This window comes from Symphalangus syndactylus, chromosome 12, assembly GCF_028878055.3.
Source record: "Symphalangus syndactylus isolate Jambi chromosome 12, NHGRI_mSymSyn1-v2.1_pri, whole genome shotgun sequence".
Classification (NCBI taxonomy): domain Eukaryota; kingdom Metazoa; phylum Chordata; class Mammalia; order Primates; family Hylobatidae; genus Symphalangus; species Symphalangus syndactylus.
The window spans coordinates 53,733,818-53,757,675 of NC_072441.2; the positions used below are offsets into that span (position 1 = coordinate 53,733,818).

The following is a 23,858-nucleotide window of genomic DNA, read 5'->3' on the forward strand; positions in this document are numbered from 1 at the left end:
CAAAAGTCTAGGGTTCTTTATCAAGGTTCTAAATGGAACATCAGGAAAAAAAAACAGTTCTTGTGCCCTTGCCAAATCTAATACTTAATCCTTCAAGTTCTTTACAGAGGTAGAAAAAGCTGGGGAAAAAATAAGTAAATGGTAAAAATCAGGGAACTTTCTATTTAGGACTAAATCAGGCTGGTTTCATCACACCATGTTCACATGATAGATTAAGTGCTTCTTTCAACAAACAATACCACAATATGTATGACAACACAAAGATACGTCTATTAAGTCAACAATTTACCTTGACTGAGAAAGTCATATCAATGCTGACTATTGCACTTAGATGAGCCAGATGATAAACAGATGGCCTAACACAACCCGTTCCCAACATTATAAAGATACAAGTGCCGGGCGAGATAAGTTAATGCCTGTAATCCCAGCTCTTTGAGAAGCTGAGGCAGGAGGATCACTTGAGCCCAGGAGTTCAGGTTATAGTGAGCTGTGATTACACCACTGCACTCCAACCTGGGCAACAGAGTGAGATCCTGTCTCCAAAAAAAAAATTTTTTTTAAAAGGGGTGCCAGTGTTAAGGAAAGTATGTAAAAGAGAGGGATGAGAAAAAAGAAAGTGAGAATTGGAAAAATGTGGGGAGATGGGAAGGGCCAGGCTAGAAATACAGAGTCAACTTTTTTTTTAGTTTAAAAAGTCTCAATCAACTACTAAAAAATGTTACTGAATGAGGTACAAAACATTATTTTATACATATTATTTTGAAATCATACTTACCAGCAGTTGTTTTCAGGAAGTGATGTGGATGACTATACTTGAATGAAGGATAACCAAAGAAACACACATAATTTGGCTTCAAAACATGAACATTACCACATGTTTGAAAATGGCGAACACAAATCTACAGATGAGAAAACAAAAAGTAAAAGCATTTATAAACAACCATACTGGCTTATCTCTAAGTATAAATAGAATTTCAATTCTATTCTAAAAGTAGAACCATTATCACAATAGAAATATTATATCCTTAGATTTAGATTTGTTACATTTATGATCCTTGCCCAAAATTCCTTTTGAAAGTAAAGACATTTTAACAGTGTATTCTGTATAAATACATCAGCTTATAGGTATGCTTAAGTCATTGGACTTCCTGAACTAAAACTACTAAAGAATTCTAAAGTAATAGTCGGCATCTAAAAACAATGAAAAACTTGTATAGTATGATACCCCAAAGTTTACTTATAGTAACTTATAGATGACTCTTTAGAATTAACTATTTTACATAGTACCTTAGTATAATATTATTTTAAAATCTCTTATAGAAATAAGTAGGCCCAAATGTATTCAACTCTATATATCAAAAACTAAGTGTCTGAAAGGTATTGTGTGTGTGTGTGTATATGTGTGTGTATTTGAGACAGGGTCTCACTCTGTTGCCCAGGCTGGAGTGCAGTGGTGTGATCACAGTTCACTGAAGCCTTGACCTTCTAGGCTCAAGGGGTCCTCCCGCCTCAGCCTTCCAAGTATCTGAGACCACAGGCGCATGCCACCCCACCCAATTAATTTTGTTTATTATTTGTAGAGACAAGGTCTCAGTATGTTGCCCAGGTTGGACTTGAAGTCCTGAGCTCAAGCAATCCTCCTACCTCAGCCTCCCAAAGTACTAGAATTACAGGTGCGAGCCACCATGCCAGGCCATAATATCTTATTTGGAAAGTGAATATTTCAATGCCATTAGGCCGGGCATGGTGGCTCACACCTGTAATCCCAGCACTTTGGGAGGCCAAGGCAGGTGGATCACGAGGTCAGGAGTTAGAGACCAGCCTGGCCAATATGGTGAAACCCTGTTTCTACTAACAATACAAAAAAATTAGCTGGGCATGGTGGCGTGCGCCTGTAGTCCCAGCTACTCGGGAGGCTGAGGCAGGAGAATCACTTGAATGCGGGAAGCAGAGGTTGCAGTGAACCGAGATCGAGCCACTGCACTCCAGCCTGGTGACTGCAAGACTCCATCCCAAAAAAAAAAAAAAAATTTTCAATGCTATTAATACTTAACTACATCATACTGTAAACATAAACTACAGAAATTTATTTACTTATTTAATTTTAAAGCCCTGAGCTTACTTCTCTGCAGAAATTTCTAACCTTCTTAGTATAAGAATACTGATAAGTGAAACTTTTTCATGTATGTAACAGAGTCACTTTTACTTAAAAAAAAAAAATCATGTACATTAGTGGTGATTAGCTCTTAAAATTTAAAGGCTATGTTATAATAAACATCATATAGTACAGTCATGTTTTAATACATATTTATAAACTAGAATTTTTGTTTTTTCTGATAGCAAATATAAAAGTAAAAGTTTGGTTTATTGACAGGAACAATACATTTAAATTCTTGTTTTTTTACTTTAAATTTCAAGCTATTACTGATTTCTGAAGGCAAAGAAAAACTGAAGATCCCTTTCCTAAAACATAAATAATCTTAAATCATTCATCTTAACCTTAGAGATCACCCTAAATCAACCAGTCTTTATAATATCAACATTTTATTCTTATTAATATTAATATTCAGGAAATAAAAAAGCCTAACTAAAGTAATTAAAATTGATAACTTAAAACCAGAAGACAATGAAAGAATTTTCTTTCGCAAACATTTCCATTTTGTTTGTCCTAGCTTTCTCCTTCAGCTCCCATAATCCTGACTCTTGGTCAACAATAAAATTAAGGGAGTGAATCAACCTCTTTTTCATCAGACATAAAACTTAGTGACAATAAAGGAAAGTTTTGAAGTATATAGATTCACCTTAATTTAAATAAAATTGTTCATATTTTTAAAACATTTGAAAGAAAATTAAACTACTAGAAGGTCTTACCTTCAACAACAACACAACTCCTATTGAACAATTCATGGGTCAGGGGCAGCATAAACCACCAAGCTTAACATTTATTGAGTGCCTCCCATGTGCTGTGTACTTTCTTCTCAGACAGGCCAGGCATGGTGGCTCTGGCCTGTAATCCCAGCACTTTGGGAGGCTGAGGTGAGTGGATCACTTGAGGTCAAGAGTTTGAGACCGGCCTGGCCAACATGACGAGACCCCCTCTCTACTAAAAATACAAAAATTAGCTGGACATGGTGGCACATGTAGTCCCAGCTACTTGGGAGGCTGAGGCACAAGAATCGCTTGAACCTGGGAGGTAGAGGTTGCAATGAGCCAAGATCATACCACTGCACTTCAGCCTAGGTGACAGAGAGACCTTGTCTCCAAAAAAAAAAAAAAAAAAAAAGAAAGAAAGAAAAGAAAAATAGTCTTTTCAGACATCATCTTTTTTTTGTTTGTTTTTTTTTTTTTGAGATGGAGTTTCACTGTGTCACCCAGGCTGGAGTGCAGTGGCACGATCTCAGCTTACTGCAGCCTCCGCCTCCCAGGTTCAAGCGATTCTCGTGCCTCAGCCTCCCAAGTAGCTGGGACTACAGGCATGTGCCATCATGTCCAGCTAAACTTTTTTTTTTTTTGTATTTTAGTAGAGACGGGGTTTCATTATGTTGCCCAGGGTGGTCTCGAACTCCTCAGCTCAGGCAATCCGCCCACCTTGGCCTCTCAAAGCACTAGGATTACAGGCATGAGCCACGGTGCCCAGCCCAGACATCATCTTTATATCTTACAATTTCCCTGTGGAACATACACGTTAGCTCTCTTCAACACACAGGAAACCGATGGGAAAGGTGAAGTAATTTGTCCAAGGTCACACAACAAATAAGTGGAACAATTGAGCTCTGAAGCCAAGTAAATATGATGTCAAAGACCCTAGAAATAGGAGAAATAATCCCTAATTTCAAAGAGTTTACAACATATGTGAGAAAATAAACACACACACAAACACACTCAAGCATGGACATGCATGCTCCAACTTTTTGTAATAAGAGGCATAGCCTTCTTCAATATAATCCATAGGTTCACGAAAAAAAAAAGAGGCATAGGCAGTAAGTGATAAAGGAGTTTAAGCAGGCCAGGCACAGTGGTTCATGCCTGTAATCTCATTGCACTCCAGCCTAGGCAACAAGAGCAAAACTCCATCTCAAAAAAAAAAAAAAAAAGGAGTTTAAGTAGAGGGGTCTGGTGGGTTTTTTTTCATGTTAGTGTGACCCGGGAAGGCTTCTTGGAGGACGATTTAAGCTGCACTGTGCATAATAAGCATACGTAATAAAAGAGCAGAAGGGCACTTTTAAGGCCAAGGAAACGGCATAAACAACTACAGCAGAAATTGACTTAGCATATCTGCTGGGACATTGAGCAGCTTGATTTGGCTTGACCAAAGGTATAAAAGAGAGCAGTGGAAACAGCTCAAGGAGGAAATGGTTGACGACTATAATGTCAGTATAAGGAGTTTGAACTCATACATTATAGGTTATTGAAGAAAAAGGATTAGGAAATTAGTAGTGGTTTATTGAATAGATTACAACAGATAAAATCTGGAGAGAAAGGGAGAAGTCAAGAAACTATTACATACCAAAATTATCAAAAAAGGATTTTTTTAAAAAAAGAAACTATTACCGTATTCCTCTCTTATCTCCTTATGTGCAGTTGACACGTTCAAGACCCCCCGGTGGGTGCCTAAAACCATGGACAGTACTGAATCCTACATATTCTACATATACCATGTTTTTCCTATACATACATACCTATGATAAAGTTTAATTTATAAATCAGACACAGTAAGACTAATAATAACTGATAATAAAATAGAAAAATTATAATAATATACTGTAATAAAGGTTTTGTGAATGTGGTCTCTCTCTCAAAATATCTTACTGTACTGTGCTCACCTATTTTCAGACTACAGTAGATCATGGGTAACTGAGACTGCAGAGAAGAAGGGGAGAGTACTGTATAGTATTTGAGACGCAAAGCAACAGGCTCCTGACTGAGGTAATTAACAGTAGAAAAAGAAAAAAAGCAACAAAAGTACCATAGGCAGTATATGATTAATATAATAGCAATTGAATGGCAATAAGGAGAAGGCTAAAAACACTGTGAAGTTGCTGAATAGATGGATTAACAGGCAACAGGAAAGAGGAGAAGAAATAATTTTTCAAGCTAGAATTCTAAATTCTTTTTCTAGAAACAGACTATTAGACTAGTAAATTATATTTTTTAATTTTCTTCAAAGACAGGGTCGTCTGGGTGCAGTGGCTCACGCCTGTAATCCTATCTCGAAAAAAAAATAATAATAATAAAATAAAGACAGGGTCTTACTTTTTTGCCCAGGATGGTCATAACTCCTGGGCTGAAGCGATCCTCCTGTCTCAGTCTCCCAGAATGCTAGGATTACAGGTGTGAGCCATCACACCCAGCTAGACTAGTAAATTAAGCATAAGGCTTTAAACCTCCAATTTTAAAAAGGCATGCTTATGGAATTATCAGTTTTATATATTTTATATTTGAAGCAATTCTAAATTCATCTATGAACAATACTAAAGACACCTAATTCTATGGGGACCATCTGTACCAATTTGCCTGAGGTGACACCCAATTCACCTCTAGTGATTCAAGGCAATTATTAATAATACCATTTTCATTCTCAAATACATCCTGGTTGAACAACTATACGTGTAGTCTAACTCTTAATGCAATTATTTGACTAAAATAGGTCTTTCCTTCATTTTAAAAAATAATTCAGCCAGGTGCAATGACTCATGCCCGTAATCCCAACATTTTGGGGGTCCAAAGCGGAAGGATCACTGGAGCCCAGGGGTTCAAGACCATACTGGGCAACATAGTGAGAACTTGTCTACTAAAAATCAAAATAATTAGCTGGCTGTGGTGGTGAATGCCTGTAGTCCCAGCTACTTGGGAGGCTGAGGAAGGAGGACCACTTGAGCCCAGGAGGTCAAGGCTGCAGTGAGCCAAGATCATGCCACCACACTCCAGCCTGGGCAACAGAGCAAGAACCTGTCTCAAAAATAATAATAAATAAAATAAAAAAAAGGCCAGGTGCAGTGGCTCACACCTGTAATCCCAGCACTTTGGGAGACTGAGGCAGGCAGATCACGAGGTCAAGAGATCAAGACCATCCTGGCCAACATAGTGAAACCCCATCTCTATTAAAAATACAAAAATTAGCTGGGTGTGGTGGCGCGTGCCTGCCCAGCTACTTGGGAGCCTGAGGCAGAAGAATCGCTTGAACCCGGGAGGCGGAGGTTGCAGTGAGCTGAGATTGCACCACTGCACTCCAGCCTGGAGACAGAGTGAGACTCCGTCTCAAAAAATATAAAAACAAAAAATTAATAATTCAATATCACAACCAGGACAGAAAAACATAAAGGGAAATGAAACTGTTCATCAAAGTAGCATATTAAGGAAATATTTAATAATAATTGAATAGGCAGCTGTTGAGCACTCCTAAAGTCAGACGTTGTACTGGACTTGGAAATGCAAAGCTAAATAAGATGCAATATATAGTTCCTGAATTCAAATTGCTTACACTTTACTACAGGAAGACAGACACAACAGAAAAATTCCAAACGGCATGATTAATCAAGAGTCAAATGCATTATGTCCTAGGGAAATGTAAAACAGAACATTATAAGGTTATTTTAATAATTTACTACGGGGGTAAGAGCTGTTTTTGCTTACAACTTTTTACAAAAGTTTATAAACCTGACTTTTTTTTTACTGAGTCATTTAAAAAATATTTATGCATACCTACAATGTGCCAGGCACTTGGGATTATACAGAGAATAAAACAGATGCAATTTCTTCCCTTATAGAATGCACAGTACAGTGAAAAGTAAAGACAAGTAAACTGGTGATTATAACACGTGCTATAATGAAGGAAATAGAGTGTGTTAAGGGAACCTAGCTGGAGAAAGTTATGTTGAAGTAAGACCTGACAGATGAGTAGGTGTAACCCAGGGGATGAGGTATGTTGCAGATAAGGCCAGGTAAGGCAAGAGTCTTTAAAGCAGAGGAAATACATGTGCAAAGGTCTGGAGTTGACAGAGAAAGCACAGCGTGTGTGCAATTAACTCAAGTTGTTCAACAGACTTCTAGTGTAGTTTAAGGTGGAATAAGGGTGGGGAAGTGTCAGAGTTGGGGTTGGGATGGGTAGGTTTTGGTAAGGAATGAGGTCTAAGAGACTGGAAAGGTCCAGATCATAAATTGCCTCATAGTCATCTGAATTTTGGACATTTTGCTGAAGGCAGTTTTAAGCAAGAAAATGACATTATCAAATGTCTCTTACTTTATAAGATCACTCTGGCTACACTATGGAGAATGGGTTGGAAAAACCACAAGACCACCGGAGGCATATAATCCAGTTAAGAGGGGCCAAGACACCTCCAGTTGAGGGCAGGGTGGAAAAATCATCACTAGATTTCTTCAGAGAGAATTACAGGCTCAAATCAAGAGAAACTGGGCCAGGGGCAGTGGCTCACACCTGTAATCCCAGCACTTTGGGAGGCTAAGGCAGGAGGATCACCTGAGGTCAGGAATTCAAGACCAGCCTGGCCAACATGGCAAAACCCCGTCTCTACTAAAAATACGAAAATTAGCCAGGCATGGTGGTGCGCGCCTGTAATGCCAGCTACTTGGGAGGCTGAGGCAGGAAAATCACTTGAACCCAGGAGGCGGAGATTGCAGTAAGCCGAGATTGCGCCCTGCACTCCAGCCTGGGCGACACATCAAGACTTCTCTCAAAACAAAACAAAAAAAATTAAGAGAAACTGGTTTGATGGTTCAGTTCTAGAGCCTGGAGAGTCTGACCTGCTTTGAAGCTTTATGGCAGACACTATGAGAAGACTAAAGACTAGCTTTTCTGCTGGGCATGGTGGCTCACCCTGTAATCCCAGCACTTTGGGAGGCCAAGGTGGGCGGATCACTTGAGGTCAGGAGTTCGAGACCAGCCTGGCCATCATGGTGACACCCTGTCTCTACTAAAAATACAAAAATTAGCTGGGCATGGTGGCGTGTGCCTGTAGTCCCAGATATTTAGGAGGCTGAGGCAGAAGAATCGCTTGAACCTGGGAGGCAGAGGTTGCAGTGAGTCAAGATTGTACCACTGTACTCCAGCCCGGGTGACAGAGAGAAACTCCATCTCAAAAAAAAAAAAAAAAAAAAAAAAAAAGACAAGTTTTTCTAAGCTCCCTTGTGCTAGCAGTGGTCATGTAACACAGTTCTGGCCAGTGAGACTGGAATCTCCTCCTCTTCCTCCTTCCTGCCTTGAACATAAAATAAGAAGATGTAGCAGTTCTCTTGCAAACAGAAGGAAAAGGACAAATGAACTACTAGGGAAATGACGACATTGATAATCATAAGCTACTTAATGCGAGCTGACATCTAATTGGGGATGCTCTGTATGCATGGATACTTAATTTCGTATTTATTGGTTGGGTTTTTAATTGCAGCTGGAAAACATCACGTACATATGAAACTGGAGATTTCCAGGACAGTAGGATATATGGGTTTGGTGTAGACCTGGTTGGAAGACTGGGGAACTTTAGGACTCATCAGCATAGATGGTTAACTAAATCCAAAGAGTGGATGGGATAACCCAGATAGTGGGAAAAGTGTAGAGGGCCGAAGTCAGAGCCCTTTAGAAAAAAGCAATATTTAAAAGGTGGGTAGGGAAAGAGGATATTGGGATGAAGTGGCCAAAGATGAAAGAATAACATTGGGAAACTGGTGTCACACGAAACAAGAATGGAAAGCTCTAGAAAGAAGAGAGACCAATATGTGTAAGTGTTGCTGAGAAGAGCTCTCTTCTCCTGGTTATCTCTTACTTATCCTTTTTTTAATTTATTTATTTTTTTATTTTTATTTATTTTTTATTATTATACTTTAGGTTTTAGGGTACATGTGCACAATGTGCAGGTTTGTTACATATGTATCCATGTGCCATGTTGTTTTGCTGCACCCATTAACTCGTCATTTAGCATTAGGTATATCTCCTAATGCTGTCCCTCCCCCCTCCCACCCCCACAACAGTCCCCTGGAGTGTGATGTTCCCCTTCCTGTGTCCATGAGTTCTCATTGTTCAATTCCCACCTATAAGTGAGAACATGCGGTGTTTGGTTTTTTGTCCTTGCGATAGTTTACTGAGAATGATGTTTTCCAGTTTCATCCATGTCCCTACAAAGGACATGAACTCATCATTTTTTATGGCTGCATAGTATTCCATGGTGTATATGTGCCACATTTTCTTAATCCAGTCTATCGTTGTTGGACACCAAAAGCAATGGCAACAAAAGCCAAAATTGACAAATGGGATCTAATTAAACTAAAGAGCTTCTGCACAGCAAAAGAAACTACCATCAGAGTCAACAGGCAACCTACAGAATGGGAGAAAATTTTTGCAACCTACTCATCTGACAAAGGGCTAATATCCAGAATCTACAATGAACTCAAACAAATTTACAAGAAAAAAAAAACAACCCCATCAAAAAGTGGGCGAAGGACATGAACAGACACTTCTCAAAAGAAGACATTCATGCAGCCAAAAAACACATGAAAAAATGCTCATCATCACTGGCCATCAGAGAAATGCAAATCAAAACCACAGTGAGATACCATCTCACACCAGTTAGAATGGCCATCATTAAAAAGTCAGGAAACAACAGGTGCTGGAGAGGATGTGGAGAAACAGGAACACTTTTACACTGTTGGTGGGACTGTAAACTAGTTCAACCATTGTGGAAGTCAGTGTGGCGATTCCTCAGGGATCTAGAACTAGAAATACCATTTGCCCCGGCCATCCCATTACTGGGCATATACCCAAAGGACTATAAATCATGCTGCTATAAAGACACATGCACACATATGTTTACTTATCCTTCTTAAATCTCAAGTCATACAGTATCCTCTGGGAACTCCTCTGACCCCCAAGTCCACCATAGGTGTCCACTCCTGTGTGTTCCTGTAGTTCTAGGCACTTGTCCCATCACAGTACTTCTCATGCTGGGTTGTAATTTCTTAATATCTGTCTCCCTCTCCTTTGTCCTCTACCACAGGGTTGTAATCTCTTGAGAAGGAAGACATGATGTCTATTTCATATTTGTATCTCCAGTGCCTAACACAGTACCTGGTACATAGCAGGCTCCTGAAAGTTTTTGTAAGATTGGGGTCACCAAGGCAGGAACATCTAGGGAAAGGGAGAGGAGGCAGGAAGAAGAAACACTAAGCAAATAGGGTGAAACAGTATCATTACCGGGATGTGTCAGTGCTTGGTGCTAAGACTGGGAGAAAGAGAAGGAAGTGCAGGGGAGATGGTGGTGGGTCATAGCTTTGGTGACAAAAGGGTAGGAATGATATGTGGTGCGGACGTAGAAGTACAAGCCAAAAGAGTGACGCCGAGCTGCTGAGTTCTTCGGAAGCAGGGCCCCCTGGTGATATTCTATAACTTGAACGGCCTCTTCCTCTACACACTGTAAATTCCTTCAGGGTAGGGGTCGTGTTACCAGTGTTTGGCATACTGTGGGTACGCAATAAATGCTAAACGAATGTATCTCTGGATCCACAGCGCCTATCACAATGCCTGGCACCTGGAAGGCGCTCAATGAAACGCCAGCTGGGCCTCGGGGTACAGATGGAGCAGGAGGACGGCTAAGTCGCTGCAGAAGCGCTTCCAGGTAAAGGGAGGGAGTGGGTTTCCCCTCCAGACTAGTCGACTCGCTCCGTTTTCTGCCCTTTATTTTGCATGCATCCCTTCACCTCTCCATCACGCGTGCCCCGCACGCCTGGCACCGGAGGAGAAAGTAACACACCACTCCTGGATGACTCCGGACAAATCACTCCTTCCCGGCCTCAGAGCTGCCCAAACGTGCTTACCAGCTTCCCCGCATTCCTGCTCCAGGTTCTCAGCATACGGACTGCAGCCATCTTACCGCGGAAATGACCACTGCGCCGCAAACTCGAGAGACTCTCCGCGGCGCGACCTATCAGGAGATGGGAAACGCGCCTCCCCCGGGGCGACCAATAGGGAGGGAAGAAACGAGCCTCCCGCCCAATAGCCCACCAGGGAGTAGGGCGGGGCCTGAGCTAAACCCTAGGATCTGGGACCCAGCGGGGAGTGAAAAGAGCCTAGGGGACGGAGGCGGGGCAGAGGGCAGCCCAAATTTATCACTGCTGTGTAAATACAGATGCACCAAAGATAATCTTTTTAGTGTATGTGATGGGGAAAATAGAGAGTGTTAAGGAAACACAAAGAAAGGTACTTACCTCAAGAAAGTTATGTTGCAGTAGGACCTGAGGGATGAGTTGGAAAACATTTTCCCTTCATCTTGTAGTGTAACCGCCCCAAGGCTCTGGACAACTAGTTGTTTCACAAGTCCATACAGCAGTACTTCCCAATGACTGCCTTTTTTACTCCCATTTATGTTTTTGATTACGAAAATTGGCTAATCAATTTTTTCATGAAAGATGAACATTACCTAATGTCTAAAATAAACATGTTATCATCTTTCTTTTTACAGACTGCTATCAGATGCAGCTAACTAGCATATGCAATATATGTCACAGACATATGATCCTGATTTAGTTGTCTCTTAAAGATGTCAAATTCAGGTCAAGTGGAACTGGTAAAGAACAGATCAGAGCTTTCTTTTAAAAGGCAATCTTCCTCAGAGCAACTAGGAAACCAATTTCTGGAAATATCCAGGATGACATTAGTCTGTTATTGCTTCTTACGTGGGAATGAAAATCTGCACAGATGTCTAAGGAATTACAGGGAAAAAAAAACTGGAACAAATACATTTTAAATCCTCAACATTGAAGATTAGTGGTTATGAAACCAAATCTCAGGTATTTCACAACTTCATTGTTTAATATGACCCAAACACTTTTTCCCCTCATTTGCCATTTTACGTATTACACACCTACACACATACACACAAAAAATCAATGCAAACAATAAATCTTATTATCTTTTTTGTTTGTTTGTTTGTTTGGTAGACATAGGGCCTCTTGGGCCAGGCGTGGTGGCTCATGCCCATAATTCCAGCACTTTGGGAGGCTGAGGCAGGCAAATGGCTTGAGCTCAGAAGTTCAAGATGGGATCTCTCTATGTTGCCCAGGCTGGTCTCAAAGTCCTGGTCTCAAGCGGCGATCTTCCCATCTCAGCCTCCCAAAGTCCTAGGATTACAGGCATGAGCCACTGGGCCCGGCCTAAATAGTTATCTTTCTCAGAAAATCTAGACTAGTCAAAAGAATTTCAAGTTTTTACATTTCCTTAAAAATGTTTATAGACATTAATATATTTGATAATCCCACAAGCATGTGTTTGTATAAAAAGCAGCGGCAGTTGTACCTTTGAAGTGAATCATCTCCCTTTCAAGGTGCTGCTATACAACTTTCTTCGTCCTAATTTCGTTTTTAACTGTACCTGCTCCTCAGAAGATAACTTGTTTATTTTCCTTTACCGTCTTTTTATCTCAATGGATTCTTGCTTCTATATTCAGTATAATATGTGTCCTTATCTTTCATTCCAGCATCTGGAAAGAAATACACCATATATTCCCTAGTTAATTCTTTTATTCGAGTTTGAAAGAAACAAAGAACCCATTTCTTCTCTTTTTTTAAATTTAAAAATGGCCAGTTATGACCCACCAATTCCACTCCTGGATAGCTACGTAAGAGAAATGACAACAGTGTTTACACAAAGACTTGTATAGGAATAATCATAACAGCATAACAGCCAAAATCTAGACACAGCCCAGATGTCCATTAACAGGTGAATAAACAAAATGTGGTACATCCATATTCTGAAATATTATCATCCTTAAAAATGACTGAACTAGCGATAATTGCTATGACATGGATGAATGTCAAAAAAATATTATGCTAAGTAAAAGAATACAAGCACAAAAGATCACATATTACATGATTCCATTTAAATTAAATGTCCAGAAAATGTTGATTTATAGAGATGAAAAACAGATTAGTTTTAGTTATATTATATAATAAGATTATATTAGTATTATTAATTAATAAGGTTAGAATTAGAAAACAAATTAGCCTGGGGCTAGAGGTGGAAGGGGCAGTGATTGCAGAGGCAAGAGAGATTTTTTTTGTGGTGATGAAAATTTCCTCTTGCCAGTTTGTGGCAATGATTGCATAATTCTGTACATTTACTAAAAATCTTTGAATTACATACTTAAGACAGGTGAATTTTATGGTATGTAAAGTATACCATAATAAAGATGTTAAAACTGTGTTATATGAGAGAATAATGAACATATGAATAAAAACAAATACATAAGGCTGGACGCGGTGGCTCATGCCTGTAATCCCAGCACGTTGGGAGGCAAAGGCGGGTAGATCACAAGGTCAGGAGTTTGAGACCAGCCTGGCCAACATAGTGAAACCCCATCTCTACTAAAAATACAAAAATTAGCCGGGCATGGTGGCACGTGCCTGTAGTTCCAGATACTCGGGAGGCTGAGGCAGGAGAATTGCTTGAATCTGGGAGGTGGAGGTTGTGGTGAGCCGAGATTGTGCCATTGCACTCCAGCCTGGGCAACAGAGCAAGACTCCATCTCAAAACAAAACAAAACAAATACATACGTCACATAATAATATAACAAAAACCCTTGAACCTACCACTCAACTTTAAGAAATAGAACCTATGGAAAAACACATCATATAGGTTGTCTAAAAATAAAATACATTTTAAACTAAAAAAAAAAAAAAAGAAATAGAATCTTTCCTGTTAGTGAAGATCACTGTCTGCTCCTTCCTTTACCTCTCCCCTTCATAAGTGTTATCTTGAATTGTGTTTATTACTCCTTTGTTTATTTTAGAATTGACCACATATACATATATGGATGGATGCCTAGTAACATATTAGTTACTTTTGCTTGTTTTTGAGTCTCATAAAAATGGTATGAAACTGGCCGGGCGCGGTGGCTCACGCTTGTAATCCCAGCACTTTGGGAGGCCGAGGCGGGCGGATCACGAGGTCAGGAGATCGAGACCACGGTGAAACCCCATCTCTACTAAAAATACAAAAAATTAGCTGGGCGTGGTGGCGGGTGCCTGTAGTCCCAGCTACTCGGAGAGGCTGAGGCAGGAGAATGGCATGAACCCGGGAGGCGGAGCTTGCAGTGAGCCAAGATTGCACCACTGCACTCCAGCCTGGGCGACAGAGCAAGACTCCGTCTCAAAAAAAAAAAATAGTATTAAACTGTATGTATCTTTCTGCAACTAGTTTTTCTGATATGATTTATTTATCCATTCTCTACTGAGTGGATATTTGTGCTATTTCTAGTTCTTTGCTATTACCATCAGTGCTGTTATGAACATTCTTGATCATTTCTCCTGGAGCATGTTCTAGGGTTTCTTTAGCACAGTGCTTCTCAGACATTAATGAGCATTCATAGCAACCGGGGATCTTGTTAACAAGCAGATTCTAATTCAGTAAATGTGGGTAGACCTGACATTCTGCATTTCTAACAAGCTCCAGCTGATACAAATGCTATTGGTTAGCCAACTACACTTTGATTAGTAAGCTCAGGATAAATACCTAAAAATTGAATTGTTGAAAGAGGGGTTATGTTTATCTTCAAGTTTACATAATACGAGATAGTTTTCCAATGTGATTGTACAAACTACATGCCTAGCTGCTGTATGTTTATTGTTCCTCATTTGATATTGTCAGATTTAAAATTTTCCCCAATTTAGTAATTATAAAATGGTGTTATAATCTTAATTTGAATTTCCCTGATTATTAATAAAGTTGAGCATGTTTCTACATGTTTATTAGCCATTCTTAGAGTGCCTGCTAAATTGTTGATATTTCTAAGATGGTTGTCTATGTTACTTTCTATAAATGTGGGACACAATAAGATGAAACAATTTATCCTTAAGAAAATGACTGTGGGACGGTATGGTGGCTCTGTAATCCCAGCACTTTGGAAGGCCAAGGCGGGAGGATCATGTGAGCTCAGGAGTTTGTGACCAGCTTGGGCAACGTGGCAAAACCCCATCTCTACAAAAAATTAGCCGGGGGTAGTGGCGTGTCTGTAGTCCCAGAGACTGAGGCGAGAGGATCACTTGAGCTCTGGAGCTCGAGGCTGCAGTGAGTTGTGATTGCATCACTGCACTCCAGCCTAGACAACAGGGCAAGACCCTGTCTTAAAAAAAAAAAAGAACATGACTGTGGCTTCATTAAATTGACACTCTGCTCTATTCAATGGAATCCTCAGAAAGAGTGAAGTTTACCAAAACGCAAGATGCTAATTAACGAAGGTCTTAAATTACTTGTTTGGCTCCTTGGTGTGACCTGACTGGTGTAGAAAAATCTGAAGATGACCTTCTGAATTCTGCTCTGAATTCTAAGTGGTCAGGAGATAAATGTAGCCTAGAGTCAGCCCCTGCATTGACCATTACCCCAAAATATACCAACATGTGCTTGCCTGAGCTACTGTAGTTTAACTATTTATGAATTTTGAGGACTTTTAAAAGCTTAAGTATTTAAATATCATTACTTATTTAGCAACTGTTTCAATATATGCTTTGTCGACTATGTTAATATAGAGTTGTATATATTGTATATAATACAGATATATATTTTGTTTAATATGGATAGTTTGTATTTGTAGTGATTCATTAAAAGTTTGAATTATATATAGATCTGCCTCTTTTTTGCCTATCATGGGCAAGTTTCAGTTTTCTTGTGTACAAGATGAGATTGACATTGATAATACCTTCCTTACCATCTTCAATATACCTTCAGGCATGTTTTGAAGATCAAAGGAATTCAAGTATCTTGATACTACTTTATGTGATGAAAGAGTCTACATAAATGTAGTATTAATATATTGGATGACTTATCAAGAAGACAAATAACAAATGTTGGCAAGAGTATAGGGAAAATGAAACCCTTGTAAACTGTTGGTGGCAATATTTGTAAATTGGTACAGCTTCATGGCTGACAATACTTCATTGTATGGATATACTTTATTTTTGTGAAAATAGAAGTTCCTCAAGAAATTAAAAGTAGAACTACCATATGATTCAGCAATTTCTCTGTGAGCATAAACCCAAGGGAAATAAAATCAATATCGTGTAAAGATATCTGTAGCATTATTCACAATAGCTAAGATATGCAAACAACCTATGTCTATTGATAAATGCATCAACAAAAAAAGTATGGTTTATGTAAAAACGAAAAAAATTTAAAATAAAATAAAATACCTGTCCATGCTTTTTGCCCATTTTCCCTCTATAGTGTATCTTTTTCTTGTTGATTAGTTTAGGAGTTCCTTATATATTCTGGATTCTTCTAATCCTTTTAATTTACATGTGTTGCTAATACTTGCTTCCAGTTTGTGACATGTCTTTGCTTGCTTTTTTGAAGGAGTCCTTTGATGCACGGAGTTCTTAATTTTAATGTAGTTAAAATATATTAATCTTTTCTTTTTTTGAGGCAAGGCTTCACTTTGTCACCCAGACTGGAATACAGAGTCGCAATTACAGCTCACTGCAGCCTTGAATTCACGGGCTCCAGCAGTCCTCTCGCCTCCGCCTTCCTAGTAGCTGAGACTACAGGTGTACACCACCACATGCAGCTAAGTTTTTTTTTAAATTGTTTTGTAGAGACGGGGTCTCACCATGCTGCCTAGGCTGGTCTCAAACTCGTGGGCTCAAGTTATCCTTCCACCTTGGCTTCCCAAAATGCTGGAATTTCAGGCTTGAGCCACCGTTCACAGGCCAACAGTATTTATCTTTTGTTTATAATTACTGCTTTTTGTGTCTTGAGAAATACATCCCACCCGGCGCAGTAGCTGATGCCTGTAATCCCAACACTCTGGGAGGCTGAAGCAGGGGGATTGCTTGAGCCCAGGAGTTCAAGACCAGCCTGGGCAACATGGCAAGACCCCATCTCTACAAAAAGTACAAAAATTAGCTAGGTGTGGTGGCACATGCCTGTAGTCTCAGCTGCTCTGGAGGCTGAGGTGGGAGGATCACTTGAGCTCGGGTGGTTGAAGCTACAGTGAGCCATGATTGCGCTACTGCGCTCCAGCCTATGTGACAAAGCAAGACCCAGTCTCCAAAAATAAAAAAATAAAAAAATACTTTATAATCCAAAGTTCCTAAAGGTAGTCTGCTATATTTCCTTCACATGTCTTTTCTTTTGCAATTTTAAAAATTGAGATAGCAATCACATACCTTAAATTAACTCTTTTAAAGTATAAAATTTAGTGATTTTTGGTATATTCAAAGTTCTGCAACTATTACCACTATCTAATTCCAGAATATTTACATCACCCCTCGCCAAAATAACCCTCACGCCCATTAGCAATCACTTCGCATTCTGAATGTACTCCCACAGCCCTTGACAACCACTAATCTACACTATCTCCATAAATCTGTCTATTCTAGACATTTCATATACCTGGAATGATACAATATGTGGTCTCTTGCGACTGGCTTCTTCAGTTAGCATCTTTCACTTATGTTCTCAAGGTTCATCTATATTACAGCCTGTATGGTACCAGTACTTCATTCTTTTTCATGGCTGAACAATACTTCATTGTGTGGATATACTTTATTTTTTGTTTATATACACATCAGTTGATAGACATTGTTAAAAATAAAAATAAAAATGGGCCAGGTATGGTAGCTCACACCTGTAATCTCAGCAGTTTGGGAGGCTGAGGTGGGAGAATCACTTGAGCCCAGGAGTTGGAGACCAGCCTGAGCAACATGGCTAAACCGTCTCTACCAAAAATTTAAAAATTAGCAAGGCATGGTGGCATGTGCCTGTAGTCCCAGCTACTCGGGAGGCAGAGGTGGGAGGATTGCGTGAGCCCCAGGTGGTCAAGGTTGCAGTGAGCCGTGATCACATCACTGCACTCCAGCCTGGGTAACAGAGTGAGACCCTGTCTCAATAAATAAATAAAAATAGAGCCACAGTTTAGATCTCTAAAGGCCAAACTGCCCATAGCAATGTAACTAAGACTTAATCCATCCTGATTTCCCCTAACCCTAAAGATAAACAAAACATAAAAGTAAATTTTTGTCTTTATCAATATGATTTCATGAAAATAAACTAATCAGCTATTGATGAATCAGCTTAAATAGCTCAACATGTCTTTAAAAAAATGACAGCCAGTCATGAAAAAAGTTACAATGTTGCTTCCTGTATGCTCTATAAACTCTGCTGTAATTGCTATAAAATGAGACCTGGCCGGGGTAGGTGGTTCATACCTGTAATCTCAGCAATTTTAGAGGCCAAAACAAGAATATTACTTGAGGCCAGGAGTTCAAGACCAGCCTGGGCAACATAGCAAGACCCTGTTTCTATTTATATAAATTAAAAAACAAAAATTTTTTAAATTGAGACTTCATGCTGTTTTCCAATTTGAGGTCTTTCCAGTTTGCAAACTGTTTTGTATGCACAATGAACTCTTAAAGTTATAACTTGATCTAATTTTGACATTCGTGTTGTTTCCACTTTTTGGATCATGAATAATGCTGCCATGAACATTCATGTACAAGCTTGTGTGTGGACATGTTTTCATTTCTCTTCTGTGAATATCTAGGAGTAGAATTGCTATTTACAGGTTACATGGTAATACTATGTTTAACTTTTTGGGGAACTGCCAGAATATTTTCAAAAGGGGCTCCAACAACATTACATTTGTACTAGCACAGTGTATGAAGGTTCTGGTTTCTCCACATCCTTACCAACAGTGGTTACTGCCTGTCTTTTTGATTACAGCCATCCTAGTGGGTGAGAAGTAGTATTTCATGGTGGTTTTGATTTGCATTCCCTTAATAATTAATGACACTGAGCAACTTTTCACGTGCTTATTGGCCATTTGTATATCTTCTTTGCAGAAATGTCTATTTAAATCCTTTGTTTGTGTCTTTTTGTTTATAACTTTTTTTTTTTTTAGACAGGGTGGTCTTGCTCTGTCATCCAGGCTGGAGTGCAGTGTTGGAATCATAGCTCACTGCAGCTTCCAGCTTGTGGGCTCATGCTCAAGCAATCCTCCTGCCTCAGCCTCTCAAGTAACTGGGACGATAGGCACATGCTAACATGCCTGGCTAATTTATTATTTATTGTAGAGGCAGGGTCTCACTATGTTGCCCAGGCTGGTCTTGAACTTCTGGGCCCAAATGACCCACGTGCCCAGGCTTTTGCTTAACTTCGAAGAGTTCTTTATATATTCTGGATCCTAGACTCTTACCAAATAAAATATTTATTTATTTATTTATTTATTGTTTAAAATTTTTGTAAAGACAGGGGTCTCTCTGTGGTGCTCAGGCTGGTCTCAAACTCTTGGCCCCAAGAGATTCTCTTGCCCTGGCCTCCCAAAGTGCCAGGAATACAGGGATGAGCTACCACACCTGGCCCACATACATGATTTTTAAATATTTTCTCCCATTCTGTGGTTTGTCCTCCCACTTTCTTCATAGTATCCTCTTGCTAATAAATTTGGTGTAAACAAAAATAAAATAGTCTCCAAAGCACAAAAGTTTTTAATTTTAATTAAATCGAAGTTCAATTTATCTAATTTTTTCTTTAGCTGCTTGGGCTTTTGGTATCATAACACAGAAAAAAATGGGCTAATCCAAAGTCATGACAAAATACATTTAAGTTTTATTCTAAGAGTTTTATATGCACTTTTAGGTCTTACATTTAGGTCTTCGATCCATTTTGAGTTAATTTTTGTATATGGTGTGAAACACTTAAGTCTTTAAATCATCTTGAAATGTTTTTTGTATATAGTGTAAGATAGAAATTCAATTTCATTTTTTCCTCATGGTTAACCCATCATTCCAGTACCATAATGGGACTTCCTCTTTTCCCACGAATCTGCCATAGAAAATCTGTTTCTGGGCTCTGAGTAGTCTATTTGTCTGTCACCATCTCAATTTCACATTATCTTAGTTACTTGAGCTTTATAGAAATTCTGGATTTATATAGGACAAGTATGCTCCCCCTCATTCATTTGTAAGTTATTCTTGCCCTTTTGTTCTTTCATATAAATTTAAGAATCAGTATGTCAGGATCCTTTAAAAAGTCCTGGTATGTATTTAATTGGAATTTCATTGAAACTATATTTTCAATAATATGTCTAAAGTTTCCTTTTGGGTTTTCTATGTAGACAGTCACATCATTAAGGTGATATCAAAATTAAGGTGTTGTTTTTGCCTATCTTACGTCTTTTTTCTTTCTTGTGAAATCTGGCTAGGACTTCTACCATCTGTTTTAAAAAAGCCATAATAGTGGGCATTCTTATCTTGTTAAAAATCTAAAAAGGAAGGAGCCTAATATTTTACGACTAAACATGATGTTTGCTTGACTCCCAGTAGGGCCGAAAAAGAAAATGAAGTTTGCTGTTGAATTTTTTACATGCCATTTGTTACGGTTTGGCTCTGTATCCCCACCCAAATCTCACCTCACGTTGTAATCCCCAAGTGTCAGGGGAGGGACCTGGTAGGAGGTGATTGGATCATGGGGAAATCCCTTGCTATTCTTGTGATAGTGTGTTCTCACGAGATCTGGTTGTTGAAAAGTGTGTGGCACTTAAATGTGTGTACCTCCTCCCCATCTTCTCTCTCTTTCTCTCCTGCCACCATGTAAGTACATGCCTTACTTCCCCTTTGCCTTCTGCTATGATTATAAGTTTTCTGAGGCCTCCCCAGCCATGCAGAACTGTGAGTCAATTAAATGTCTTTTCTTTATAAATTACCCAGTTTCAGGTAGTTCTTTATAGCCGTGTGAAATGGACTAATATACCATTAATAACACTAAGGGAATTTTATCCCTAGGTTTGCTTGATTTTGTTTCATCATAAACGGATTTTTTTTTCCAAATCCTTTTTCTGCACCTATTGGTGTGATCTTTGGTTTTTGATACATCAGCATATTTTTCCAATTTTAAATTGATCTTCAATCCCAACTTGGTTATAATGTGTTGTATTTTACCAACATTGTTGAATTTGGTTGTAAATATTTTGGCTGAGACTGGTGCATCTAAATTATAAATAAAGTTGACCTATAATTTTTCTTCCCCAAGTCGTCTTTGGTTTTGGCATCAAGATCATACTGGCCTTATAAAATGAACTGGGGAGGTCTATGTCTTTTTCATATTACCTGGGAGAGTTTATATGAATTCAGAATGGTCTGCTCCTAGAAAATTTGGTATATTCGTCCAGTAACACCCTCTGGACCACCTTCCTGCCTCACTCTCCTCTTAACTATTGGTTCAGTTAAATTTAATGGTGATAGTACAAATAGGGCTTTCTATTAATATTATTAATACTTCTCCTCCCAGCTCTTTTAATCATGTTTTTAATTGTCTCATTTATGTCATAAAGTCTTTAGTTTTTACAGTTTGTTTCAACCAAGATCCAGATAACTACCATCGTTTTTTTTTTCATGCACTCTATTTGTTGAAGAAAATGGGTTTATTTCTTCTAGAGTCAGTTTTGCTAAGTGGTATTTTTCAATAAATTCATATACGTCATCTAAATTTTCAAGTAAATAGGCAGAAAGTTGTTCAGAGTATTCCCCTGCTTTAAAACAAACCTCTGTTGTGTCTATACTTATGTGCTGTTTTCTAATATTGTTTATTTGCACCATTTTTCTTGATCAGTCTTGTCATTTTACCAGTTTTTAAAATAAGGAGCCAACTCTGTTTTATAATTTTTAAATTTCTGCTTTAATATTTAATATTTAATCTTTCTTTGGGTTTATTTTCCAGTTTTTTTAACTTCTTCTTTTTTTTTTTTTTTTGAGACAGAGTCTTGCTCTGTTGCCCAGGCTGGAGTACAGTGGCGTGGTCTTGGCTCATCACAACCTCTGCCTCCCAGGTTCAAGCGATTCTCCTGCCTCAGCCTCCTGAGTAGCTGGGATTACAGGCACCTGCCCCCACACCTGGCTAATTTTTGTATTTTTTGGTAGAGATGGGGTTTCACCATATTGGCCAGGCTGGTCTTGAACTCATGAACTCGTGATCCGCCTGCCTTGGCCTCCCAAAGTGCTGGGATTATAGGCATGAGCCACCGCGCCTGGCTCCAGTTCTTTTAACTTCTTAAAGTTATACATTTTGCTCATTAATTTTCAGACTTTCTCTTTTCATTTTTTTCTTTTCTTTTTTTTTTTTTTTTTTGTGACGGAGTCTGGCTCTGTCACCCAGGCTGGAGTGCAGTGGCGCAATCTCGGCTCACTGCAAGCTCCGCCTCCTGGGTTCACGCCATTCTCCTGCCTCAGCCTCTCCGAGTAGCTGGGACTACAGGCGCCCGCCACCACGCCCGGCTAATTTTTTTTGTATTTTTAGTAGAGACGGGGTTTCACCGTGGTCTCGATCTCCTGACCTCGTGATCCACCCGCCTCGGCCTCCCAAAGTGCTGGGATTACAAGCGTGAGCCACCGCGCCCAGCCGATTTTTTTCATTTTTGTTTTTGTTTTTGAGATGGAGTCTTGCTTTTTTGCCCAGGCTGGAGTGCACTGGTACAACCTTGGCTCACTGCAACCTCCACCTCCCAGGTTCAAGCGATCCTCCTGCCTCAGCCTCCCGAGTAGCTGGGACTACAGATGTGTGCCAACACGCCCAGCTAATTTTTGTATTTTTAGTAGACATGGGGTTTTCCCACATTGGCCAGGCTGGTCTCAAACTCCTGACCTCAAGTAATCTGCCCACCTCGGCCTCCCAAAGTGCTAGGATTACAGGCATGAGCCACGGCACTTGACCCTCTCTCTTTTTCTAATAGTAATATTTAGTGACATAAACTTCTGTTAATTATGTGCTAGTTTCATTACATTCATAGATTTTGATTCATAGAACTTTCACTCAAGTATTTTTATAATTTTCTATTATTTATTCTTTTATCCACGTGTTATATTGAAGTATTATACATTTTGTTTTTTTTAGTTGTTATTTTAGTTGTATTTTTTAGAATTAATTTCTAATATAATTGCCATTTTGGTCAGGGAATATCAACTGTATGATACAAAATCTTTGGTTTTTTTTTTTTCTTAAACTTGCTTTATACTTTATACCTTTGTCCTTTTTTTTTTTTTTGAGACAGGGTGTCACTCTGTCACCCAGGCTGTACTGCAGTGGCTTGGTCATGGTTCACTGCAGCCTCAACCTCAACCTCCTGGGCTTGTGATCCTCCCACCTCAGCCTCCCAAGTAGCTGCGACCACAGGTGCATACCACCACATCTGGCAATTTTTTCGTGATTTTTGTAGAGATGGGGTCTCACTATGTTGCTCAGGCTGGTCTTGAATTCCTGGGCTCAAGTGATCCTCCTGCCTTGGCCTCCCAAAGTGTTAGGATTACAGGCCCACTTAGCCTTGTCATTCTTTGTAAAAATTTCATGAGTTCTGGAGGAAAACATGTAATGTATAATAATTGAAGGTTTTATATATATATGTATATCTGTATATATATCTGTATATATATATCTGTATATATATCTGTATATATATCTGTATATATATATCTGTATATGTATATCTGTATATATATATCTGTATATATGTAAATGGCCAATTATGTATGTATATAATTGCCCTTAGATCAAGTTTATTAGTTGTTTTATTAGTTGTCTTTCCTAAATTTTCATTTGCTTGATCTATAAATAATTGAGCTAAACTTTCACAATGTGATAGTGGATTTACCAGTTTCTTCAATTTCTGACTTACATACTTTGAAGCTATTTATTACACACAAAGGTTTGAATAACTATTTTCCTGGGGAACACAATTTTTATTATTTTGTAGTGACTCTTTTTGGTCAATGATAATGCTTTTTGTATTAAAGTCTAATTTAATACAAAATACAGGTATACTACTAATATAGGTATACCACCTTTCTTTTTGTTGGCATTTATATGGCGTATCTTT

General features: G+C 39.0%; 1 protein-coding gene across 4 annotated transcripts in view; it reads right to left on the bottom strand.

Annotated features, from left to right (window-relative positions):
- Window positions 1–23,858, bottom strand: part of DBT (dihydrolipoamide branched chain transacylase E2) — an 86,711-nt gene that overhangs the window by 59,312 nt on the left and 3,541 nt on the right. The window contains exons 4-6 of one of the 4 annotated variants that reach the window (XM_063625600.1): window positions 12,299–12,482; window positions 10,822–11,238; window positions 776–899 (exon numbers count right to left, since the gene is read on the bottom strand). In XM_063625600.1, the coding sequence (XP_063481670.1) occupies window positions 776–899; window positions 10,822–10,872 (175 nt within the window). In that variant the 5' untranslated portion in view covers window positions 10,873–11,238; window positions 12,299–12,482. The other 3 variants (XM_063625602.1, XM_063625601.1, XM_063625603.1) reach the window with 3 other exon arrangements.